This window comes from Bacillus rossius, chromosome 8 (genome assembly GCF_032445375.1).
Source record: "Bacillus rossius redtenbacheri isolate Brsri chromosome 8, Brsri_v3, whole genome shotgun sequence".
Lineage (NCBI taxonomy): Eukaryota > Metazoa > Arthropoda > Insecta > Phasmatodea > Bacillidae > Bacillus > Bacillus rossius.
In genome coordinates this window covers 2,047,499-2,068,463 of record NC_086336.1, presented here as the reverse complement: position 1 = coordinate 2,068,463, position 20,965 = coordinate 2,047,499, and the positions used below count along the sequence as shown (strand labels likewise).

General features: G+C 38.6%; 1 protein-coding gene and 2 long non-coding RNA genes across 6 annotated transcripts in view; 1 reads left to right on the top strand and 2 right to left on the bottom strand.

Moving 5' to 3' along the window:
- The window catches only part of LOC134535454 (uncharacterized), a 25,560-nt gene extending 7,332 nt beyond the window's left edge, over positions 1-18,228 (top strand). The window contains exons 4-9 of the mRNA XM_063374563.1: positions 1,036-1,158; positions 3,085-3,245; positions 8,570-8,738; positions 9,349-10,101; positions 12,619-12,699; positions 17,730-18,228. Coding sequence (XP_063230633.1) covers positions 1,036-1,158; positions 3,085-3,245; positions 8,570-8,738; positions 9,349-10,101; positions 12,619-12,699; positions 17,730-17,765 — 1,323 coding nt within the window. The 3' untranslated portion in view covers positions 17,766-18,228. The remainder of the gene's footprint in view (positions 1-1,035; positions 1,159-3,084; positions 3,246-8,569; positions 8,739-9,348; positions 10,102-12,618; positions 12,700-17,729) is intronic.
- LOC134535456 (uncharacterized) lies at positions 117-3,423 on the bottom strand. Its single transcript, XR_010075623.1, has 2 exons — positions 3,013-3,423; positions 117-1,231 (listed from the first exon to the last, which is right to left on the bottom strand). It is a non-coding gene; the product is annotated as an uncharacterized LOC134535456 (long non-coding RNA).
- On the bottom strand, positions 13,738-20,965 carry LOC134535455 (uncharacterized). 4 transcript variants are annotated; one of them, XR_010075621.1, is made up of 3 exons: positions 20,225-20,965; positions 17,513-17,755; positions 13,738-16,340 (listed from the first exon to the last, which is right to left on the bottom strand). It is a non-coding gene; the product is annotated as an uncharacterized LOC134535455 (long non-coding RNA). The 4 variants fall into 4 exon arrangements; XR_010075620.1 differs by lacking the exon at positions 20,225-20,965 and adding an exon at positions 19,685-20,218 and having other exon boundaries at positions 17,513-17,703; XR_010075622.1 differs by lacking the exon at positions 20,225-20,965 and adding an exon at positions 19,780-20,218 and having other exon boundaries at positions 17,513-17,703.

The following is a 20,965-nucleotide window of genomic DNA, read 5'->3' as shown; positions in this document are numbered from 1 at the left end:
AAACTTAGCAGGGAGGAAGCAGTGAAGGGAGTGGGTGTAAGAAGAGCGGGCGGAGGGGGGGAGAGAGAAAACACAAGGAGGAAACCAATGAACCACAATTATAAAAGAATGGAGCTGGATATCACCGATACTCAAGGTCACGAGCACCCGGCACAATCTATTTCAAGTAAACACACTGCAAAGACAAAGTACTAATGGCTGGCTACAACACTTAATGGAATGGCTTGTGTACGTCACAGTCCGATGACCTGCACAGATTCTCCAGTCATATCGGGACGAATGGACTGGCGAATGGATGAGTTACATTTGCATCGTAAATATTAGCGCTGCATATTACCCTCCTTGTTTATAGGCGCGGGAGGAAAGATATGCAGACACTATTTGAAAAAAAACTGGTAATCTGATACCCATTATGCATGCCTGCAAGAATTATTCACGCTTTGATTTGAATATATATACAGGTTATTCAAGTATTATCAAGCCCGCCTGTTTGTAAGTTGCGACGCGGAAATGTCTGCAGCAACGAGTTTGGCGTCCGTTTACAAAATCACAAGCAACAAAATATAATGTCCGTTGTAACTAATGTCTGTTAAACAAGTGTCTAAAAATCATGAACTTACTGTACTCAAATATTCATTACAAAAACTGAAGAAGAAATTACTAATTCTGTCCTTTTGAAATTGTTGTCTCATGTCACTTTAAAATTAAGAGAAGAAAGTAATTTTTATATGTAAACACTACAGTTTTTTGTTATTTTATTAGTTCCAAGAGATAATTCAGAAGTACATATTGAGTATCGTAGCTTCAGAGTGAAACACCACTAAAGCTTTGCACAGGTAGCAGCAAATGTTTCTACCTAAGCCTCATAATGCACACACCATCCATTTTTGTGTTACTGGTATGCAACCTTTGATTGACTATAAAGCAATAAAAGAACAGTTACTGAAAGATGTAATAGGTATGGCATGTTGGTAATGTGAACGTGTTTAGTGGGAGTGCCTAGTGCCTGTCAGGCGGTGCCCTGTGGCTGTGCAGGGGAGCAGCGCAGCAAGGTCCGTGCTGCAGCAGTGGTGCGTGCTGTGCACGGCTCTGAGCGTCAGCATCGATCCCTCCGTGAGCCGTGCCAACCAGGCCGAAGCACGGATCATCCTGCCCCAGGTACCGTGCCGTGTTCACCGGTCAGAGGCATCTCCCAACTTGGCTCTGATGGCGGAACAGCGATACAAGGCATCTGGAATAACAAATCTTAGAGATTGCTTCGTGCTTTGTGGTAAAAACACACATTTATTTACTCAAATTATAATTGACCTGGCAGTTGTTTATAAACAAAGCTTGAACATTGATAGGGGACGTTCCTTAATCATTCCCCTCTCCAGAAGCACATTAAAACTCTGTATTAACCAGCTGAATAAATATCACAAAAAAAGGCTGCCAAAACAAAATTCAATTAAAATTTTACAAAGCTTGCCTTAGAAACTTCACAAAATAAAATTTATCAGCCACTTTAAAATATTTTACAAGACCAGCATTGAATTTTAGAATTATTACAAACCTCTAATAAAATATATACCGTATATACTCGTGTATAGCGCGCCCTTTTTTCCCCTCAAGTAAAGGAAAAAATCAAGGATGCACGCTATACACGGAAAAAAAAAAAGGTAGATCAGGGGAGGCGGGGGGGGGGAGGAGGAGTGGTAGTCGTTAACTGCCGGGTGACGGGTGACGTTTCTGGCCAGCCCCCACACATACGCACAAGCAACAAGGCCTCTCTTTCACACAGACTCACAACCTGGTCTCTCGCACACACACGCTCACAGCACACACACACACACACACACACACACACACACACACACACACACACGTGCGACATCATGGTCTCTTGTTTATTTTTAGACCTCCTCCCTCTACGGAAAGCAGCTAGTAAAAAAAGAGAGAGAGAGAGAGAGAGAGAGAATGTTGTTGTCACCAGTCCCCAGCCCACTTCCTTCGCTCCCTCGTTCCAGCAGCTACCTGTGAGTCATCTAGTCCTCCGCGCCAGCTTAGCAACGGTGACGGGAGTGGTGGTGTTTAGTCCTGTCAACTGTCAAGGTTACTGGATGGCCATAGTCCCATTCCTGCCTGCCTCCCTTCCATCCTTGTACCAGTTGTGACCATACAGCGCTTCATTATCTTCCGTCCACACCGCAGAGTTTAGCTTGCTCCTGTCCTTTCAGATGGTACAGTATGCCACAAAAGTTTCGCTTTCAGGTGGAAGAGTATTTAATTTAAGTATTTTCCTGACACATCACCACACATCAATTTAAATAATCATTTGTTTCATAAGTAATTACTTAACAGGTACCAAAAAATGTTAGTAAAATTTATTTATGGGGAAAAAAATTTAATTTTTTTTCTTTGGAATTTGTTGCAAAAATCGTGGTGCGCGCTATACACGAGGGCGCGCTATACACGAGTATATACGGTATATACACTGGGAAAAATTAGAGAAAACATATTATTCGTAATATATACAAAATTGACTCCAGTGCTTCAACTAGTTGCACTTATATATAAATGTTTAAAGCTTGCAGCTAAATACTACAAAAAATTTAAAGTTTAATATATAAAAATGTACAAATATAAATATGATAAGTATGATAACACCCCAAGATGGATGATTAAGTTAATCTGGACCTCCATGCATGCAACAGCTCTTCTAGGTGCTGGCATTACGATGGCGGACACAAACTTGTTGCACATACTGGTCACGTTAATTTTGCGTGTTCTCTTTACTACTGTTGAGTTTCGAGATAAAGTCTCTCAAAGTGGTGTTGTCATGGTGATGAATGCCTCTAACTGCACCGCCACCTTCCTCTAGCGTGCAGACTACTCGTACCTAAACTGGTCAATAGTTATTTTAGAACAGCAAGTTCCCGAAACTACTCACTTTAAACTTTCACTCATGCACCTTTCCTTTAATCGTGCAGCGACACTGAAAATAAGGGAAGTAACAGTTCTTGTATTCCGAACCTTGACTCGACTTGACGCAGAGCAGGTCCAGATGCGGGCAGCTGACGGCTGAGCACCGGGGCGTGTCCCCAGGCGGTCGGGCTGCTGAGCTACTGGAGCGTCCAGGGGGAGTACGACAAGCACCTGATGCGCTGGGCCGAGACTGTGGCGTGGCTGGTCGCGACCGTCCTCCTGGGAAACGCAACCAACCAGGAACAGTTTTTCTGGCTGAACGGCATCACAGTCGTTATCAGGTGCGGGCGACATGCAAGTGGTTGATACAGCTGATTGTCTTCGTGGTTTGGCACTGAATAAAATGAGCCTGCGTGTAGCAAGTCTCCTGTATTCTAACACAGAATTTGTGGGCAGATTCCCTCCGATTCATGTGTTCTTCGTGGTGATTATGTTAGTTTCCTCATTTACATTTTTAAAGTAAAATCACCCATTTAAGGGATATCGATTCCGAAAATCTAACCTTCTCAGATGATGCTTTCCTTTTGTTGAAGCATTCCCTAAATAAAAATGTGAGTTTTGTAATCAATTTTTTTTTTTAAATTTATAATGCATTTTTAAGCATTATGAAGCAAGTGCACAATTTTCTTGAAGAAACTTATTCTAATTTTAAGATTAAAATGTATGGAATGCTGTGTCATGTTCAGTTTCTCTAGCTAGTGCTTTAAAATAGCTAACTATCACTACATAGTATAAAACAAAGTCACTTCCCGCTGTCTGTCTGTCCCTATGTATGCTTAGATCTTTAAAACTACGCAACAGATTTTGATGTTTTTTTTTAATAGATAGAGTGATTCAAGAGGAAGGATTATATGTATAATACATGCATAATATAGTAGAGAAACACTGATAATTTTAGAGGTTTCTAATGTGATGTCATAAATAAACACATTTTTTTCACTTACATTGCAAACGCTGGCTGAACCCTACGAGATAGATCAAAATAATGTACTACAGTATTGTACACCTTATAAAGGTCTACAAAAAAGTCCGCGATGGTATATGACAATACTCACTGGATGTGGTACCGGAGAAGATGTATTGATTCCTCGAATTCCTCTGATACCATCGGATTTACCGTTCCAATTTAAATGCCTACAATCAGGGCCGGAACTAGGAGATTCGTTAGGGGGGGGCAAAGCTTAATTTGCCACCCCCTCCTTACCAACATTATAAAATACCCTTTTTCGTTAGAAGCTGTGGTTGAAAAGATACCATTCACTTATACATAATTGAGAACTTTTATTTATCAAGTACACTAATTGGAAAACTAATACAATTACATTTTTTATTATAATGAAATAGACTGTTATCAAACTATTGTTTATTGTTTGCACAACAGTGAAAATTAATGTCTTACCAATAAGTTTATTAATTACTAAAATTACATAAGGAACGTGTGATTCTGAATTAAGTATAATATTGTATTGATAACCATACAAAGAAATTCAATTAAAAATTTAATTTTTCGAGCATGATTAGCTGCAAATAATATCATCAAGATTGATCAAAGCAGCTCGTTTGTGTTCAATAGATATAATACTTAGATTTGTTAATCTCTGCTGGCACATCGTGCTTCTCAAATAGCTTTTAATAAGTATAAGTTTACTAAAACTTCTTTCACTTAACGCAATTGTAACTGGAAGGGTGAGAAACATTCTCAGAGCAGGATGTGCCTCCTCCAGTTTATTTTTGCAGATAAGGCTCAACATTGTTGATGCTGTAGCATCTTTTAATTCATAGTCTACTGTTAATGCATGGTGCTTAAAACTTTCAATTTCAAATACGAATTCTTCTTTGTTAAGATCGGCACTGTAAGTGTTTCCTAATTCTGCTGCTTTGACTTTTAAATCTTCTACTTCCATTTTATGAATTTGAACACCACTTAAAAATCCAAACATATTGTTAATGTTCTCCAAAGCCTTAAACCTGTTACTCAGTTCCATAATAATCTGTCAATGACTTCCAACATTATTTGATGTAAGTTTTTTTGACATACGCCATTGCTAAGCACTTTTTCTGTAGAAGAAAACTAAAAAATAAAATAAATAAATAAGTAAACATAACCAAAAGACAAAAATCACAAATTAAGCAAAAAATTTCTGTTGTCAACAGGATATAAACACCACAAAATATTCCATAACAGGAATATCATCAACAAACAAAGAAAAACAAAGAAAAATGTACTAAGAGAACGAAAAAACCCCACAAATGATGATGACACAAAAATATTGAACCCAAAAAAATTCATTACAATGGTTTAAACGAGACAAAAACACGACAAAACGAAAAGACGAAACAAACACAATAGTTTTTCCAAAACAGAAACAAGCGACGTTTCGGGAACTGCTATCTGCTCCCGTCCTCAGGCAGAGACGCACATGGTACGAAAACACAGTAGCGACTGAGTAGGGGCTGGTAAAATGAGGGTATTTATCAGAGAAAGGGCTACATCTTGCTCAGCCAAGTGATCACCCGCGCAACGGGTCCTTGAGATACCAGCTCTCATCGCAGTGGTTTTACTCACTCCAGACCACGAATTATGGTAATACTTGTTTCTTAGAGTGAAGAAACGCATTTGAAGTACGAATATATTTACAAATTATGCATAATCAAGTTAAATAGAATTTCTTAATTTCTTGGCTAACTTATTGGTTGCGATACGTACACTTTCAAAACTTTTTTTAATGACTAGTTTCATTTTGTTTTAGTGAACCACTTTTCATATTTTGCCGCCCCCTAATATTTGCCGCCCGGGGCACATACCCCCCATGCCCCCCCTTAGTTCCGGCCCTGCCTACAATTTCCGGTAAAGATATCTTTTGCAATGACCATTAATAAATCGCAGGGTCAAACTTTCAACGTTGCAGGCTTAGATTTGAGCGCTAAGTGTTTTTACGTGGCCAATTATATGTAGCTCTTTCAAGAGTAACCTCTAAAGAAAACATGTTTGTATTGTCCAATGACAAAAAATCTGTGAACGTTGTATATAAAGACATTCTGTAGTATATTTAGTATCAGCATTGCACCCGTGCAAAGCCGGGATGGTCGCTAGTTGTGTCATAAATTCTGATACATAAATATAATTTTTTCAAGCTGAGATTCACCAACTTTTAAACTGTTAACAGCAAATTATAATGATTTATTTATCGAAATGGGAGAAAAGCGCTGCAACAATGATGAATGTTGTGGAGGACCCAGAGACGGCCCTCGCCGGGTGAAGGGGGGTGAAGGGGGGTGAAGGGGAGGGTAGGGGAGGCCCCGGCAGCTGCAGGGCGACACGCTGAGCCCGAGCGGCTGGCGAGACGAGGTTGCAGTCCACTGATACATGCAAGAAGTCAGAGACGTGTGATGTCCTGAAAACTGCAGACTACACAAAAAAAATATTGAACATCAAGACAGTTTGTGTGTTAGTTTTGTTACCTTGGTGGTTGTTCATTAACAAAATAATAATGATATTACAAAAGAAGATAACTTATTTATTCCTACCCAAACACTGTTACCAAGGTTCATATTTGCTTGTATCCTTTTAATGAATTACGTATTACATCATTTTTTTTTTATGAATTATTACTGTAAGATTAAACAAAATATGGTTGTTTGAAACACATTGCAATATTTAATAATTATAAGTCGTCCTTCGGGTATTAATTCCACCTGTTTGTACCAGGACACCAGGATGGTTGGGGGGGGGGGGGGGAGGAGGTGGATGGGTGCTGCCAACTACTGGATATAAATTAAGAGATTGTCAAATAAATTAAATAAGTATGGTAAATAACATTTTTGATGCAAAATAAGTACACATGTGTTTGCTTAAAAAAATAAATGTAATTTATTAACCCTTAAGTACTAGTAATATTGTCACTATGATTACATTTTCAAGTGGTAAGTAACACCATCGAAATTTCAGAACACTTTACTCGTAGTACGACACTATTGTTATTTATTAACAATCTAACATAAAGTTCTGTAACATCATAATAGTTAACATATGCAAACATAAGTTGTACGTTTTTCATAAACAATATTTCAGAACTCGTTTTCATAGCAATGAAACTTAAAAACCTACAGTAGTTCTGACACAGTTCATGTATGGCTAGTGTGTCGTTTATGCTCTTTTTATAGTACAAAATTTTAAAAATTTCTTCACCAGATGTCAGCAAATTTGCATGAAAATGAAATAGGCCTATTTATTTTCAATCCAAAAATTTGCTATCTACTGCTTTCCGGACAATAGGTAAGGGAGTAACCTCATAATAGTACAGCTGTGTGTACACAATGATTGCTGTTACAAAAAAAAATGACAAAATTCATCCTACATTTTGCAACTTAACAAGATAATTCATACACACATAACAAAATTTTTATTATTCAATTACATATTTTATTACACAGTACCCAGAATATAGTTTCACATTGTGTAAGTAATCACTGGTCTAATAGAAATTACTTTATTTGTTTTTCTTGGTTGTCAGAATAAAATCTAGTTCCCAAACTTTCATGCCTCTCATAATGCAGCTCGTAAATAAATATAACCTAACCTCACTTATAAAAAAAAAACTTGAAAAAAATTTTCAACACAATTTCTATCACTCATATTCACAATAAATTAATGTTTTTAAATTATATGGACCAGTATTCAATGTCAATCACTAAAGTATAAGATTTTAAATAACATATATAACTTTTATTTGTATGTAGATTTTTTTTTATCCTGTGAAAATTTCATTGCATGATGCTCACACATCGTAGAAATTCACTCACATCAATTTTTCATAACATGCTTAATGAATTATAACTTCAAAAATTCCAGCAAAAGAAGTGTTAATGCCTAAAAAATATACTACTACCTGTTGCGAAAACTATGAAACTGTTGACATGGAGAATGTAAACAGAAAGTGTCTTGAGTATCATGTCTGCTGACAGATTAGATTCAGTTCTTCAATGCCCTCCTGTGCATCTGCAGTCTGTTCAAGTCTGTTGTTTCACTTGACATACCATGCATACCAACTTTCAGTCAATAACAGCGCAGATTCTTGTTTTTGATGTGAATACGTCTTTAAAATTGCTACCATAGTGGGAGGCAATTCAAAAAACGAATGAATACAAAATCGGTGGGTACAGTTTGTGGTTGCAGCTACACATCTATCATCTCCAACCAAAATTTAATTACACCACTGGATAGCTAAAGGATCAAAGAATCTGTTACGCTAAGTAAGGACTGTGACGCATCACGCGCAGTGTAGGGGGAAGCGCCGGCATTTTGAGGTCATTTTGCTGCGTTTCGAGATTTCCATTTGGTATAACCTTTGACTCGGAGAAGCTACGACGTTCGTTTAGGTTTCATTCGTCAGCTCTGGTCAAAATCTATCGAATGCATGTATGAAACACTGGTGTAAAATAGTTACAGTGAATATACAGCGTTAAGGTAGAAGTATTCACGTATAACACACGGCCGTGTCCATGACACAGCCACACGCCATTTGTTCTTGTAGTGAGATCGGAGTGAACGACTGCGCCCCACAGGTACCGAGCTGCGTCACAACGAGACGTCCCGGTGTTGCAGGGCGCTGCGCAGGTACGAGCGGCTACCGAGGAGCGACCGGCACTGCGAGCACAGGATGCTGTGTCTGCTGGACGCCGCGGTGTGTGGCAGCGAGACCAACTGCGAGGCGGCCGTGCAGCAGTCGGCCGTGCCACTGGCGCTCAGGGCTTTCCAGCGAGGGAACAGCAAGGTCTGTGCAGTTGATCACTCGCTGGACCTACTTTCTTCACGTCACAGGCACAAGAACACAGTAGTGTCTGTTTTACCCACGATGGACTGTTTGTTTCTCGTTGGTGCATTTTAGTCATATTCTAACTGGATTGAAATTAAAAGGATCATGCACAGATAGTTCTAAGTGCATACATGTGCACTCATTGATATTTAAAAAAAAACTTTCACGTGAAATTATTACTGTGTTCATTGGAGGCAATTGCTTGGGATAAAGGAGAGAGTAATATACATGGGAGGTTTTCTTAAAAGGTTTACTTGGACGGTTGCAATCCCCTGAAACCTGAAAGGCAGTGCTAGCACCGGCTGTGGCCAGTGTGACGCCAGGCAGGATTCTGGCTGCGGCCGGGAAGAGACGGTGTCGGTACAACGGGACGTGGGTTCCCCTGCTGGCAAGTCACGTTCGTGTGATACATCAGACCAGCCACCTTGTCAAACGCAAAATATGTTTTTTTTTTTTCCCTAGTACAAAACTTTAAAATCAGCAACTATGTATGTTCAAATCAAATTTTATCATTTTGCTCTATAGTTTTATGACTGTTAATACCGGTGTTTGTGTTGTGTTCCTGTAGGTGATGCTCGTTGCTCTGATGATACTTACCCATCTGATGGAAAGAAGCCCGCAGCATTGCCGTGTGTTTGTCGACGAAGGCGGCCCGGAGGTATTGGCGCGGGCCACTCGGCATCTGGACGGAGACGCGGACCTGGCGAGGGCTGCTGACCGCCTGCTGTCGCGGTACGCCGAGCAGTTGCTTGCCGTGCCGCAGGACTGCGGCCGTGAGGGGGCGGGGCCCACGTGCCCGGGAGGCCGTGCAGAAGCGTCCGCTCCCTCCACCATCATGAGTCACCTCAGGTCGGCGTGCAGTCGACTGTTCTCCAAGCCGACGGGCTCTCGTGCAACGGACGTGGCAGGGGCTGAGGCGATCCAGGACGGAAGTTACTCTTGCCTGCACTGTGAGGCTTGCAGCAGCGAGCAGGGCTTCGTGGGCCAGACTTCGGTAGCAGTGCAGACAACTCCTTTATTTGCACTGAAGAGCAGGAAGTGCGATGTGAAGTCTGGCAACACGGGAGCTGCACTCGGGGTGGCGTCTCCGTCTCGTGAGAGCACGGACTACGACGCGTGGCAGAACAGTCTAGCCAGGAACTCGACCAGCACTCCTCGGAAACCGTGCGTCTCGGTTCTGGCCACGACGCCGTCCAAGTCGTGCCACGCCCCCTCCTCCATCAGCGGCCGCTCCGACCGGCTCGTGTGCGTGCGCAAGTTCTCCGCAGCTGAGGTCGGGAGCTTGTTCAGAGGAGTAGAGTTGCATGGACCAGACTTCCAGGTCAGCTCAAAGCAACTGTGTCGTTGTTCATCGGCTAATGTTCCAGGGACTAGTAATGACCATACTTAGTCTAGATATATTTTTTTCCCTGCTTAATTTCTTTTGGATAACACAGTAACGAATAATCGTTTGAAAGTGCTAATATATATTGTAAACATTTAAGTTGTGTAAACATTTAAGTTTTGAAAATTAAAATACGTGAGAATACCGAGGTGATTTTTGGGTTTATGAATAACTCAGTTTTGACACCCTTAAATGTAGGAAAATGGCCTTAAATATTTTACAAAGTACAGTACACTCCCGATTATCCGCGAAATTAAGTGGCAGGGCCACAGCGGATAGTGAAAATCACGGATAATCCGCTAATGAGCCGAAAATGGGAAACAAAAAAGGAAACATTAATTTCAACTTAACAAACCAAACATTTATGTACAGTAAAATTTACAGTTAATAGTAAAAAATTTTAAATGATGCTAAAATTTTAGTATTTTACTGAATAATTAACATACAATACATTTCAGTAATGTAAACATAAAAGTGCTAAACCATACGACTAGAAACAAAGCGTGACAGAGACAAAAATAGCAACGCTTGTCAGCCTACTGCGTGAGTTCCGAGAAGGCCTGTGGCGTTTTACTGTATACTGCACACAATACACTCGTCAGTAGAGTTCAAATTTGCTCACGTGTAAAAAAAAAAAACAGATTTACATATGTGCTGTATTTTTTCGTAGCATGCGCGGATAATAGGGAGTTAGCTGTAATACGGAGATGCAGTATTTACCATGTGTATTTAATATGCACGGTTCACAATAAGCCTGAACAGATGTCCTGCCATTGGTGTTTGTGTTGCTCAGAGCTTTGAGAGGACGGAACTTGCAGAAATATGTTGTCTGACTCCATGCCTTCCTTTTATCACTGATGTGTAGGGACCCCTGGAAATGGTAAATAAAATTGACTAAAAGAGGTGTTTAATTAAAGCTAAGGCAGTGCAAAAAGTTGGTACTAAAACATAGAGATGGTGCACAAGATAGGCGGAAAGATATTATTCATAGCTGTACCGATTCACAAAATTTTGTTGATATGCTGATAGGATGATAAAACTGTTGCAGATTCACCGATTTGGAACCAATATAGGAGAAAACACATTTTGGTTAAAATATTTTTGTAAATTGACTAAAGTACCCAAAATAACTTATTTTAAGAAAAGCAGGCAAAGCATATGCATATGTATTTTAGTTTATAAATGGAACATAACCTCTCTTTTTTTTTACTTGATTTTTAGCTTGTATTCATGTGTTTGTTAATGATTCGTTAATTGATTATTGATACATGAATTTACTAATGGAGGCTGTAAAATTTAATTATTTAATATGTAATTATATAAAATAAGATTATTTAATAATAGTTAAGTAGGAAATATATTGATACATAAAATACAAAGTTTAAAAAATGAATTTAAAATGTGCAAAATAGGAGACTTTCTACATGTTTACAATTAAAGAATGGAATTCCAATACCATCTAACGTGTGCGGCTGCAAAAATTTTAGGTACCAAACATTTATACAGAAATGCATTTCATGTGGTTGCTTTGCATCGGAAACAGTATGTCGTACTAGGGAGGTAAGGGAACGAACAAATTAAATGTCGGAGTGGGCGCCACCACGTGATATGGGCACGTGGACCCGGTGGAGACTCCCTTCAGGGCGTGACGTGACCCGTGTAGGGCTAGGCCCGGTTCCCTTAGCACGCGATATCGTTACAGTGGGCTCTTCAGGCGTCCCACACGCCTCGTGGGGCGCTGCGCCGTCCTTACAACTAGCACTTAAAACATAAACACTTAGGGAATATTATTTAAAGGAAAGACAGTTAGGTAAACCTAAAAATTGAATAATAAAATAAAAGGGGTCGTGGCACAGACTTTACTCCCGCCTCTTGTTGGCGCCACACACACACACACCTGCGCACGGGGCGGGAGGTTTGAAATAGAGGGTGGTGGTGGGGGGAGAGGGGTGGCGACGGCGTGAGGCACATCGGGCTTAGGGAGGGCGTAGCCCCGGTCGACTTCAAGTAAAAGTAATTTACATTATGTTAAGTCCTATATTATTTGGTTATTAAATTCAAGTCCCAGTCTGATGTGCAGATTTGCGGGACTTCAGTTCTTTGATGTTAACTTTTCTGGTTCAGCATGAGTGGCAGAAAGTAGGATGTTGAACATTCCGAGAACCAAAATAACTAATGTAATAAAAAAAACATGGTTTAAACAAAATAAAACCAGGTTGTTTGACTGACTGACTGGAGATCTGGCACCCCGCAGGAGTCGGGCTTCTCGGAAGGATGATGCGTAATTGTTATGGAGACTTGCATCGTAATGTCTAGGCAGCGAACCCGGTGGCCACTGGCAACAACTACTTTGTGCTCAAATCTGGACAACATCCACCCATGGTTGAAGCTGAATACAACATATTTCTCTTTTTTAACCTTTTCTGCTAATAATTTATTTTGTATTTTTTTTAGGCTATCTTGAGAGCTTTCCCTTTCCATCCTAAGAGAACTTCAAGAGAGTTGTTCTTAAAATGGAGAAGCATTAAAAAGCAGGTATGTATGTGGGATTTTTTTCTTTCTTTCTTCTGTTTTTAAAAGTTTAATTATTAAAGTAAAAATAAATCAAAAATTGATTGGTTTTTCAATTGAATGTTGATACCTAAATTTCAATTAGGTACTTGAGCGTTGACTCAAAAAATTGCTGCATTCGTAAATTTTTTTTTTAGTTAGAAAATTTTCAACATTTTAAAAAAACCACAAAAATTCAAAAGATGTGTAAAAAATATTCAGTGTTTTTCATTGTAAGTTTGTGTTAACTAATGACATGCCTTTTATATTAAATATGAATTTATTTTGATAGGTGGATATCTTCATGGTACAATGATACTATTAAGGTATGTGAGATACTGTTGGATAAGTGACCTCCCATTGACGGTGGACAAGCATTACACGCAGGAACATAACTTGTGAGAACTTACCTCGGACTTGCTGATAGTACTGTTGTTGAAGGTGTATAAGTGGTAGAGATGAGCGGTATTACCGATAACCGGTAAAAATAACGGTTACGAAAAAATAACCGTTAAGTTACGTTCCTGGATCTCTGATAACCTGTTACCAAGAACGAGAGAATATAAACTGAGCGTGGTTGAACACATCGCCCGATCTAGCGTCGAAATACAATACTATGATTCTAACTTTTGTGTAGTAGCTAGCAAGGAGGAGGCTAGATGTCGCCATATGTGCATTTATTTTGCGTAAAACCTGCTGAAAAGAAGATTTTTTATATTAAGAGTTATGATGATTGGACATAATAACACTAATCAGAGTTTTGTTTATTAATTTACGATCCCATGTCGAGTAATCAAAACTTATTTGCTATAATTAATAACGAATAGTTAAAAGTCTTTCTTGGAAAACGTTCATATAAAGATCTCATACCGTTATATGGATTTTAACGAAAATTTTGATACCATATTTTACCTAACAGTTCTCGGTATTTAATAACCGTTTAGCGTTTAGAAGTTCTTGGGAATTGTTGAACATACACAGTTCTTGCTATCGATAGTATCGATTTTCAGACAGCTACAAGTATTTTAATTAAACTGTTTAATAGACATTATCTATTTACAGGTGCTCCCCCTTCACATTTCTCGGTTATACAATATTCGTTTAGTAGTTTATTTTTTATCTTCTTCAAATAGTTAAGTTCCAGTTACAAACTGCCTTCAGTTTTTTTTTAAGTATTATTATTTTCGGTAATGTACTAACGTGATGTTTTAAAGAGCTTTTGAGACAACCATACAATAAATACTAAATACAACAGACGGAAAACAAGTAACATTTGGAACTTTTTTATTCCGGTCAGTACTGAGCATGCACTGTGCAAAATTTGTAAGCATAAGTTGTGTTACAAAAGTACAGCAAATAATTTACGAAAACACTTATCGTCTGAAACATCTCGTAATTTTACCAGTGAGCAGACCTACTTCAACTACCAGCACTGAAAATGTAACAATTATTAATCCAGCGAATGTAAGTAATAATTATTTTTGAAATTAAAATTACAAGTGTTAGATTCCAGTGTTATAAACCGAACAGAGCTATCTGCTATTATTTGAAGTAAACATTTTTGTACTTGCAATCACATGAACAGTTATAATTTCGAGATCGACAGATCAGTTCTCGATTTGCGATCGACCGAAACAGTTCTCTATTCGCGATCGAGAGAAACAGTTATTTATTCCCAATAGCCCGAAAGAGTTCTTTATTCGCGATCCACCGAAACAGTTCTTATTTCCCGATAGCCCGAAACAGTTTTTATTACCGATAGCCCGAAACAGTTCTTTATTCCCGAAACCCCGAAACAGTTCTTTATTCGCGATCAATCGAAACAGTTACTTATTCCCGATAGCCCGAAATAGTTCTTTATTCGCGATCGACGGAGTTATCTGCTCGCGGTCGACATTTTAACCAATTCTTGATTACCTAACACTATTAGGAAGTGGCAGGTAGGTTAAAATAAAGCATATACACATCAAATTTTAGCGAAATATGAGCTAAATTTTGTCAAAGGTTTCAATCATTGACACTCTGGCAATGCTTCATAATCATGCAAATAATCAATGTGTTTGAATCAAATTGTATATAATTTCATATACAATCGTAACTAAATTATCATTAAATAAATAAAATTACCATAATTTGATGAATTAGTGTGGGATGGAAGACAGATTATTACGTTTAATAACTGGTAACGATAACCATTTAAATAACCGGTTATTGAGATGGAACCGTAACTGCCATTACCGGTATTGAAAAGTAACGATTTCACTCATCTCTAATAAGTGGTGTGTCTAAAATGATGATAGTAATGCCGTGGGCGCCACCTTGTGAGACGGGCACACAGGTCTGGTGAGACTATCTCACGGCGTGATGTCGCCTGTGTTGGCACGAGACTGTGCTACCAGAGAACACCTGGCCCGCTGTTGGATATTAACTGAACACTGCCTGTGGACTCGTGGTCACTAGAGGTAGTCACCACGTGGTCAAGTACCAACATGAGAACTCTGAAAAACATCGTTATTACATTTGGCAACTCCACACCGTTGATACAAAATAACACTGATGCTGATAAAATGCAGTACAGTACGAATCTGAGTATCAAAGTTCAATGCACCCGACTCAGGCCTCATGGATATGTTGAAAGAGTTTTAGACTATTTAAATTATGAAACCTAATTACTAGGTCAGTGAAGCATCACAATTAATTCCTCTGGGTACTGGCAGGATCCTACCTCTTGGGATGAGGACTTCACACCTGAGCGGAAGCAGCACAGAACGGCGGATAGTCAGCGCCTTTGTGCCGCGGTGGTAACTGTTATGTTATAGCAAAACAGGACAGTCAACTTATTGAAAGAATACATCATTCCAATTGTAAAAATTACTTCACGTAACCTTTTTTCACAAATAACCCTTATAACAGAACCATAACCAACCTACAGTAGAACCTTGCTTATCCGGGGTAATGGGAGCGGAAGGTCAGCACGGATAAGAAAAAATCCAGGATAATTTAATTCAAATGTATTTAGGTTATACAATACAGCAAAATATAATTCATCAAAAACAAATGTACAAGTATTACCGACACTAATTATTAATTCTAGCTTGTTTCTTTGTTCGTTTGTTTCTACTTTTGATACGTAGTTTTTAGTTTTACTCCCTTCTTGTCCCTTCCCTAATGAATTACACTTGTGGGCTTGTTCCCCCCCCCCCCCCTCCCCCAAAATAGAAAAGTTTAATTTTTAATTGAGAACCCCGTCAACAGAATGCCTCGTTAACAGGATGCTCGGATAATCGAGATTCTACTGTATATTATAATAATATATTCCACTTTGGAAATGTTCTCTTTCCTTTGGGTTCGTTCGGGCGACACCTCGTGGCAATACTGGTCCGGCATGACGGTTAATGTTCGGCACGTTAAGTCTGCTGGGATAAAACGTGAACCTCGGGGAAAAGAATACACAGATCACAAATCTTGCATTTATATTTCAACTTAGTCTTGATCAGTGTCCCTGGCGGCTGTAACAGTCTGGGAGTTCCGTCAAGCCGTTACCGGTCGTGCATCGGCCACTGCGGTGACGTCACGCCCCGTGTTCAACTGTGCACGGGCGCGCAGTCGAGTTGCCAGTTGGCGCCCTAGGCAACACAGCGAGCTGTTACACTACTGTAAATGCCAGACTTTCACAGAGATACTCTTTATGTATGTAAATACTGAATCTCTTTTTCATGCCAAACTGCTTGCTACGGAAAATTTTTTACCAACGAAAGAGGCACATCTCTTGCCACAGATGAGAGAACAGTCAAGACAGTTAATATTTTTACTGGTACTAATATTAAACGCTACTCTAGGACCAGAGTGTAAAACGTTGGCACCTGCTTATGTTGATGATTTTTTGATCACATCAATGACTTACGAAGAACACCCTGAACATCTTCATATAGAGTTATCGAAACTGAGAGATGCCAGCATGACGGTAAAGCTAAAGAATTTTGTCGCCACAAATTGCCACATTTTACTGCAATAAAATAAAGAAGTCAGGTTATAGTGGCCGTACTACACTAGAAATTCTCTGAGAATTGACCGTTCTCGTCAAGTTTGCTCCTCAGTTGCATAATGTCAATAGTTTATTCAGCTTTTGTTCCACACAATTGCTGTAAATAGTATCTTAAAACTTTCAGTTTGGGTATTTATGTTTACACAAGCACGAGTGTTGAGGAAATTAGAAAAAGATAATGAATACTTTTTTTCAAAAAACTGACACTGTTATTATTGTGTAGCTAGAAAAAATTGGCACAGACGTAAATATAAATTTTTTTGCTGAAATATTTGGCCTTCTAGTTCAACTTATTTCTCGGTAGCACATGTTACATGCTCAGCTGATAAGAGTGATGTTAGCACCTTTGCAACAGCTTAGAGTTGGTCACAGGAACGAGACAAAATGAAATGATAACTTTCCTTTGAAATGTGTGAATTCAAAATGCAGACTGTTATTTTCCAAATAAAGTTCACATAACCTGTTGCCATGCAGACCACGAAGCCAGTAGTAAAGACTGGTAATATGTATTAGCGTTGGACAAGGAAATTACATAGAAGATGCAACTGAAGGGTGAATTAATAGGATGCACAGCATCTGTTGCAGTAAACTGTCACAGTGTTACGTCTTCGTCATGGAGCTGGCGAACATATTCCTAGCAACTACTGTCATATTTGGTATCAAGCGAAACAAGACAGGAGAATGAGAAAACTGGCAGTTTATTTCATGCTGCATTGCACAGAATGATACGCAGACTGGTAACTAGGCTAGTACCTGAATGAACTCTCCATGTGCCGCTCGTTGGTTGGCCAGGCAGCGAGTGTGTCCCGTGCCAGTTAGGCCCCACAGCCGCCGCGCTGCGTCCGTGCCCGCCCTGGGGTCCGAGCCGAGACCGCACGCCAGAACTTATGTTCGTTCCGCACATAGATTTTTGTTAAATGCTGGTTTCAGAACTGTTGTGCTTGCTGTAATGCATGAGTGTGTGTTCCAGACTCCGTGGGCGATGCAACCGGCAGACTCCAAGTGAAGAACCAACGCAACAGCATACCAAGTGCAACACAGTGGGGATCTACAAACTATTATTTTCATCGTGAAGTCCAGTCATGCTCTCATTATGACTATGAGTGTAAATACACGCGTGTCTTTTGGAAATCAGGAAGAAAATATACTGACTTGTTTTTTAATTTCATAAAATTTGAATTTTAAAAATGAGAAAATAATGTAGGTATATAATATAAATGTAAGATTAAAAAATTGACTTTTTGTTACACATATAGAGAGTAAAATTTCCTATGGCTGTGCTAAATAAATAACAAAAAAATAGTTATCCATTAAAAACATAGGTACCTATATTAAAGTAAGAGACATCTGTATCCACATATTTTATTCTGCTGTAGTTTTGAGCTCACGTGAACCATTCTTATGTAATATATATGCTAAATAAAATTGTATATATTAGAATATTCTTGTTATTGTATGACACTGCCTCATTGTGTGAGGGACTGTACAGGATCTACAGCAGCGGAGGACTCTTCGTGAGCCTCCTAGTCAAGGCTTGTACCTGAACCATGAACCACCCCGGGCAGGCAGGGGAAGGTGTTTACAGAACAAGCATCCTTCATGTGTCTTAATTAGTTTGTTGCTGTATTTGGCAGTGGGTTGGAAGCTGAAGAATTATTTGATACATATACCACTGTTTAACAACAAAGAAGAATTTTTTAACAGACATATGCATTTTGATGAAAAGTAGTTATGTAAAAAAAAAAATTATATGTTAATCTCAAATATTTACTTATTAAGAAATTTTGATTTAATAGTAAATATAAGTATATGCTAAGGCTTAACACAACGCTTGAAGAGCAGGACCTACGAGTTTAAAGTACTCAATTAAAAAAATACAAATCAATTAAATAGAGTGTGAAGCAAAATGTAAAACTAATCTCGTCAAGTTGATTAGTGAATTATTTCACTTGGAAACGATTAGCATCCAAATGATCGTGTCCCAACAAGATGCTAACAAAATCCGATGGCATGGGATCTACTAACGAAGACTTGACGTATTGGATGACTGCATGCAGAAATTAACACACATTTTGAACCACAATCATTTTCTTGGTCCGGGGGTTCAGCTAGTAGCTCAGCGAAATGGTCCAATGATGGATTCGACTGCAGGTATATCGACTGAACTCATTCTTAATGATGTACTGGACACCTTGAAGTTGAATATCTATTTCTGTGTCACACAGCTAATCTTGGCTGTATAGCTGTGTCTTGTTTAATGCACTAGTAGAGTAGTCTTTTATCTAGTCTTTTTAACGTGACAACGTCTAATAAATTGATGAACACCGGCTGCACGCACGAAAAAGTGTCCCGTAACGCACATTATCCCATTACGCTGTGTCCCGTTATGCTCATTGTACGCTTGCGCCGCATCTATCTCTCTTCCACTCGATTGGAACAACCATTGATTTGACTTTTTCCAGGCACATTCAACTTGAAACACTCCATTGGTTTCCTACTTTTCCTATCATCGTCCTATCCTTAACAGAATGACACAGATTGGAAGAAGTTAAATAGCAAACATGTATAAAAGTTATTGTTAAAATAATCTCTTCGTTAAAGTAATAAACATATTTGAATTAATGAGTGCAAATAAAAGTAAATTTATCAATTAAATTGTAGATTTCATTTCACTCCTTCTTTGTATCCATACAAAATAGAGTTAATTCAATAAAAATGATTCATAAAAGTATGCAATCATTTCATCAATGTTTTGTTAAGACGTCACGTTAAACTATCGTCCGTAAACCGACTTTACAGACAACCAACTTTTTTTAAACCACAATATTGAAGTAAACTTCACGCTTTTTTTGCATAATCACACGTCGATATCACATTTTATAAGGATTATTTCAATCCATGAATTACTATGTTAAAATTACTTACGTACTGATTAGTGTAGGATTACTTAGTAAAGTTCCGTAGAATACATATATTAAATTGTTCATTCATACTTTGATTATTTGTATTACAATATTCACCATCAAAATATGGAAGGATGGTTTCTCACCGACTCATTTTGTTCTGGAACCTATTCTTATTTATCACATCAAACATAAGCAATCAATATTATAGTTCCCAGCATAAACCGTTTTTTTACATTAAATAGCATTAAAAAAAACCTTGAAAGTAAAAAAGAAAATATTAAAAAATATTTAACATTATTATTTTCATTTTTCATAGAGAACTCATTCATAAATAGTCTACTAACAAGCATAATTGTACTGATATCCCTGTCTTTTGAAACTGACTCGGCTACGCTATAGTCCTAAGGCTCTCTGGACAACTACAGGATCAGGTTGCAGCTAGTATAAAACAATGAGGAGTGCAGTCTTGGCTACACTGTGAAACACACGTGAATGCACAGGCAAACATAATAAGGTTAACAGCATGGTAATGAAACTTCAAGAAAGAAAGAACACTCACCCATATAGGAGGAGGGTAAATTTTCCTTTTTTGCGAGGAGAAAATGATGTAGACATTCACAGTCCTTGACCAACTTGATGACCGCCCCAAATGTGTTGCACTTTTCCTCACAAGACAAAACTACATAATCTTCTAAAATTCAAACAAATTTCACAGATCCATTAAACTAGGAAATTCTAAATTGTCCAAGGAATACTCGCCGCATAGCTGTGTCGTAACCTCATGCGCTCCCCGAAAAACCAGCCATTCTGAATACTGAATATAAATTGGAACGAATCTGATGAATCAAGTACAAATTTTAAGTTCACAGGTACTAAATGCTTACACAAATCATTTACCTCAGTAAATTAACATAACATGAATTCAATTACATGATTTAGCCCTCTGTCTGGATCATTTAACACTACGTGTATAAAAAGTGCTTTTTAGTACAAACATTACAAAACCTTCTCGGAATACAATGTAACATCCTAAACGACATGAACAGAAAAATTTATTAATTAAACACAACCACCAGTAATATTGAGTATTTCCATTCTTAAATCTCCTCCATAAAAAAAAAACTGATAGGAACAGGGAAAGGCTTATTCCCTTCGTCGCTTGTTTTAACTCTGTCAGATGTTACAAGGTTTGCTCTAGGTCGATGCTTCCTCAGATGCTTTGGGAGTGATTTTGGGTAGCTTCAAAAGTGGTGTTTTGAGAGCTGTAGCCTTTGCCAGTCCAACCCTCCATTAGCACGAT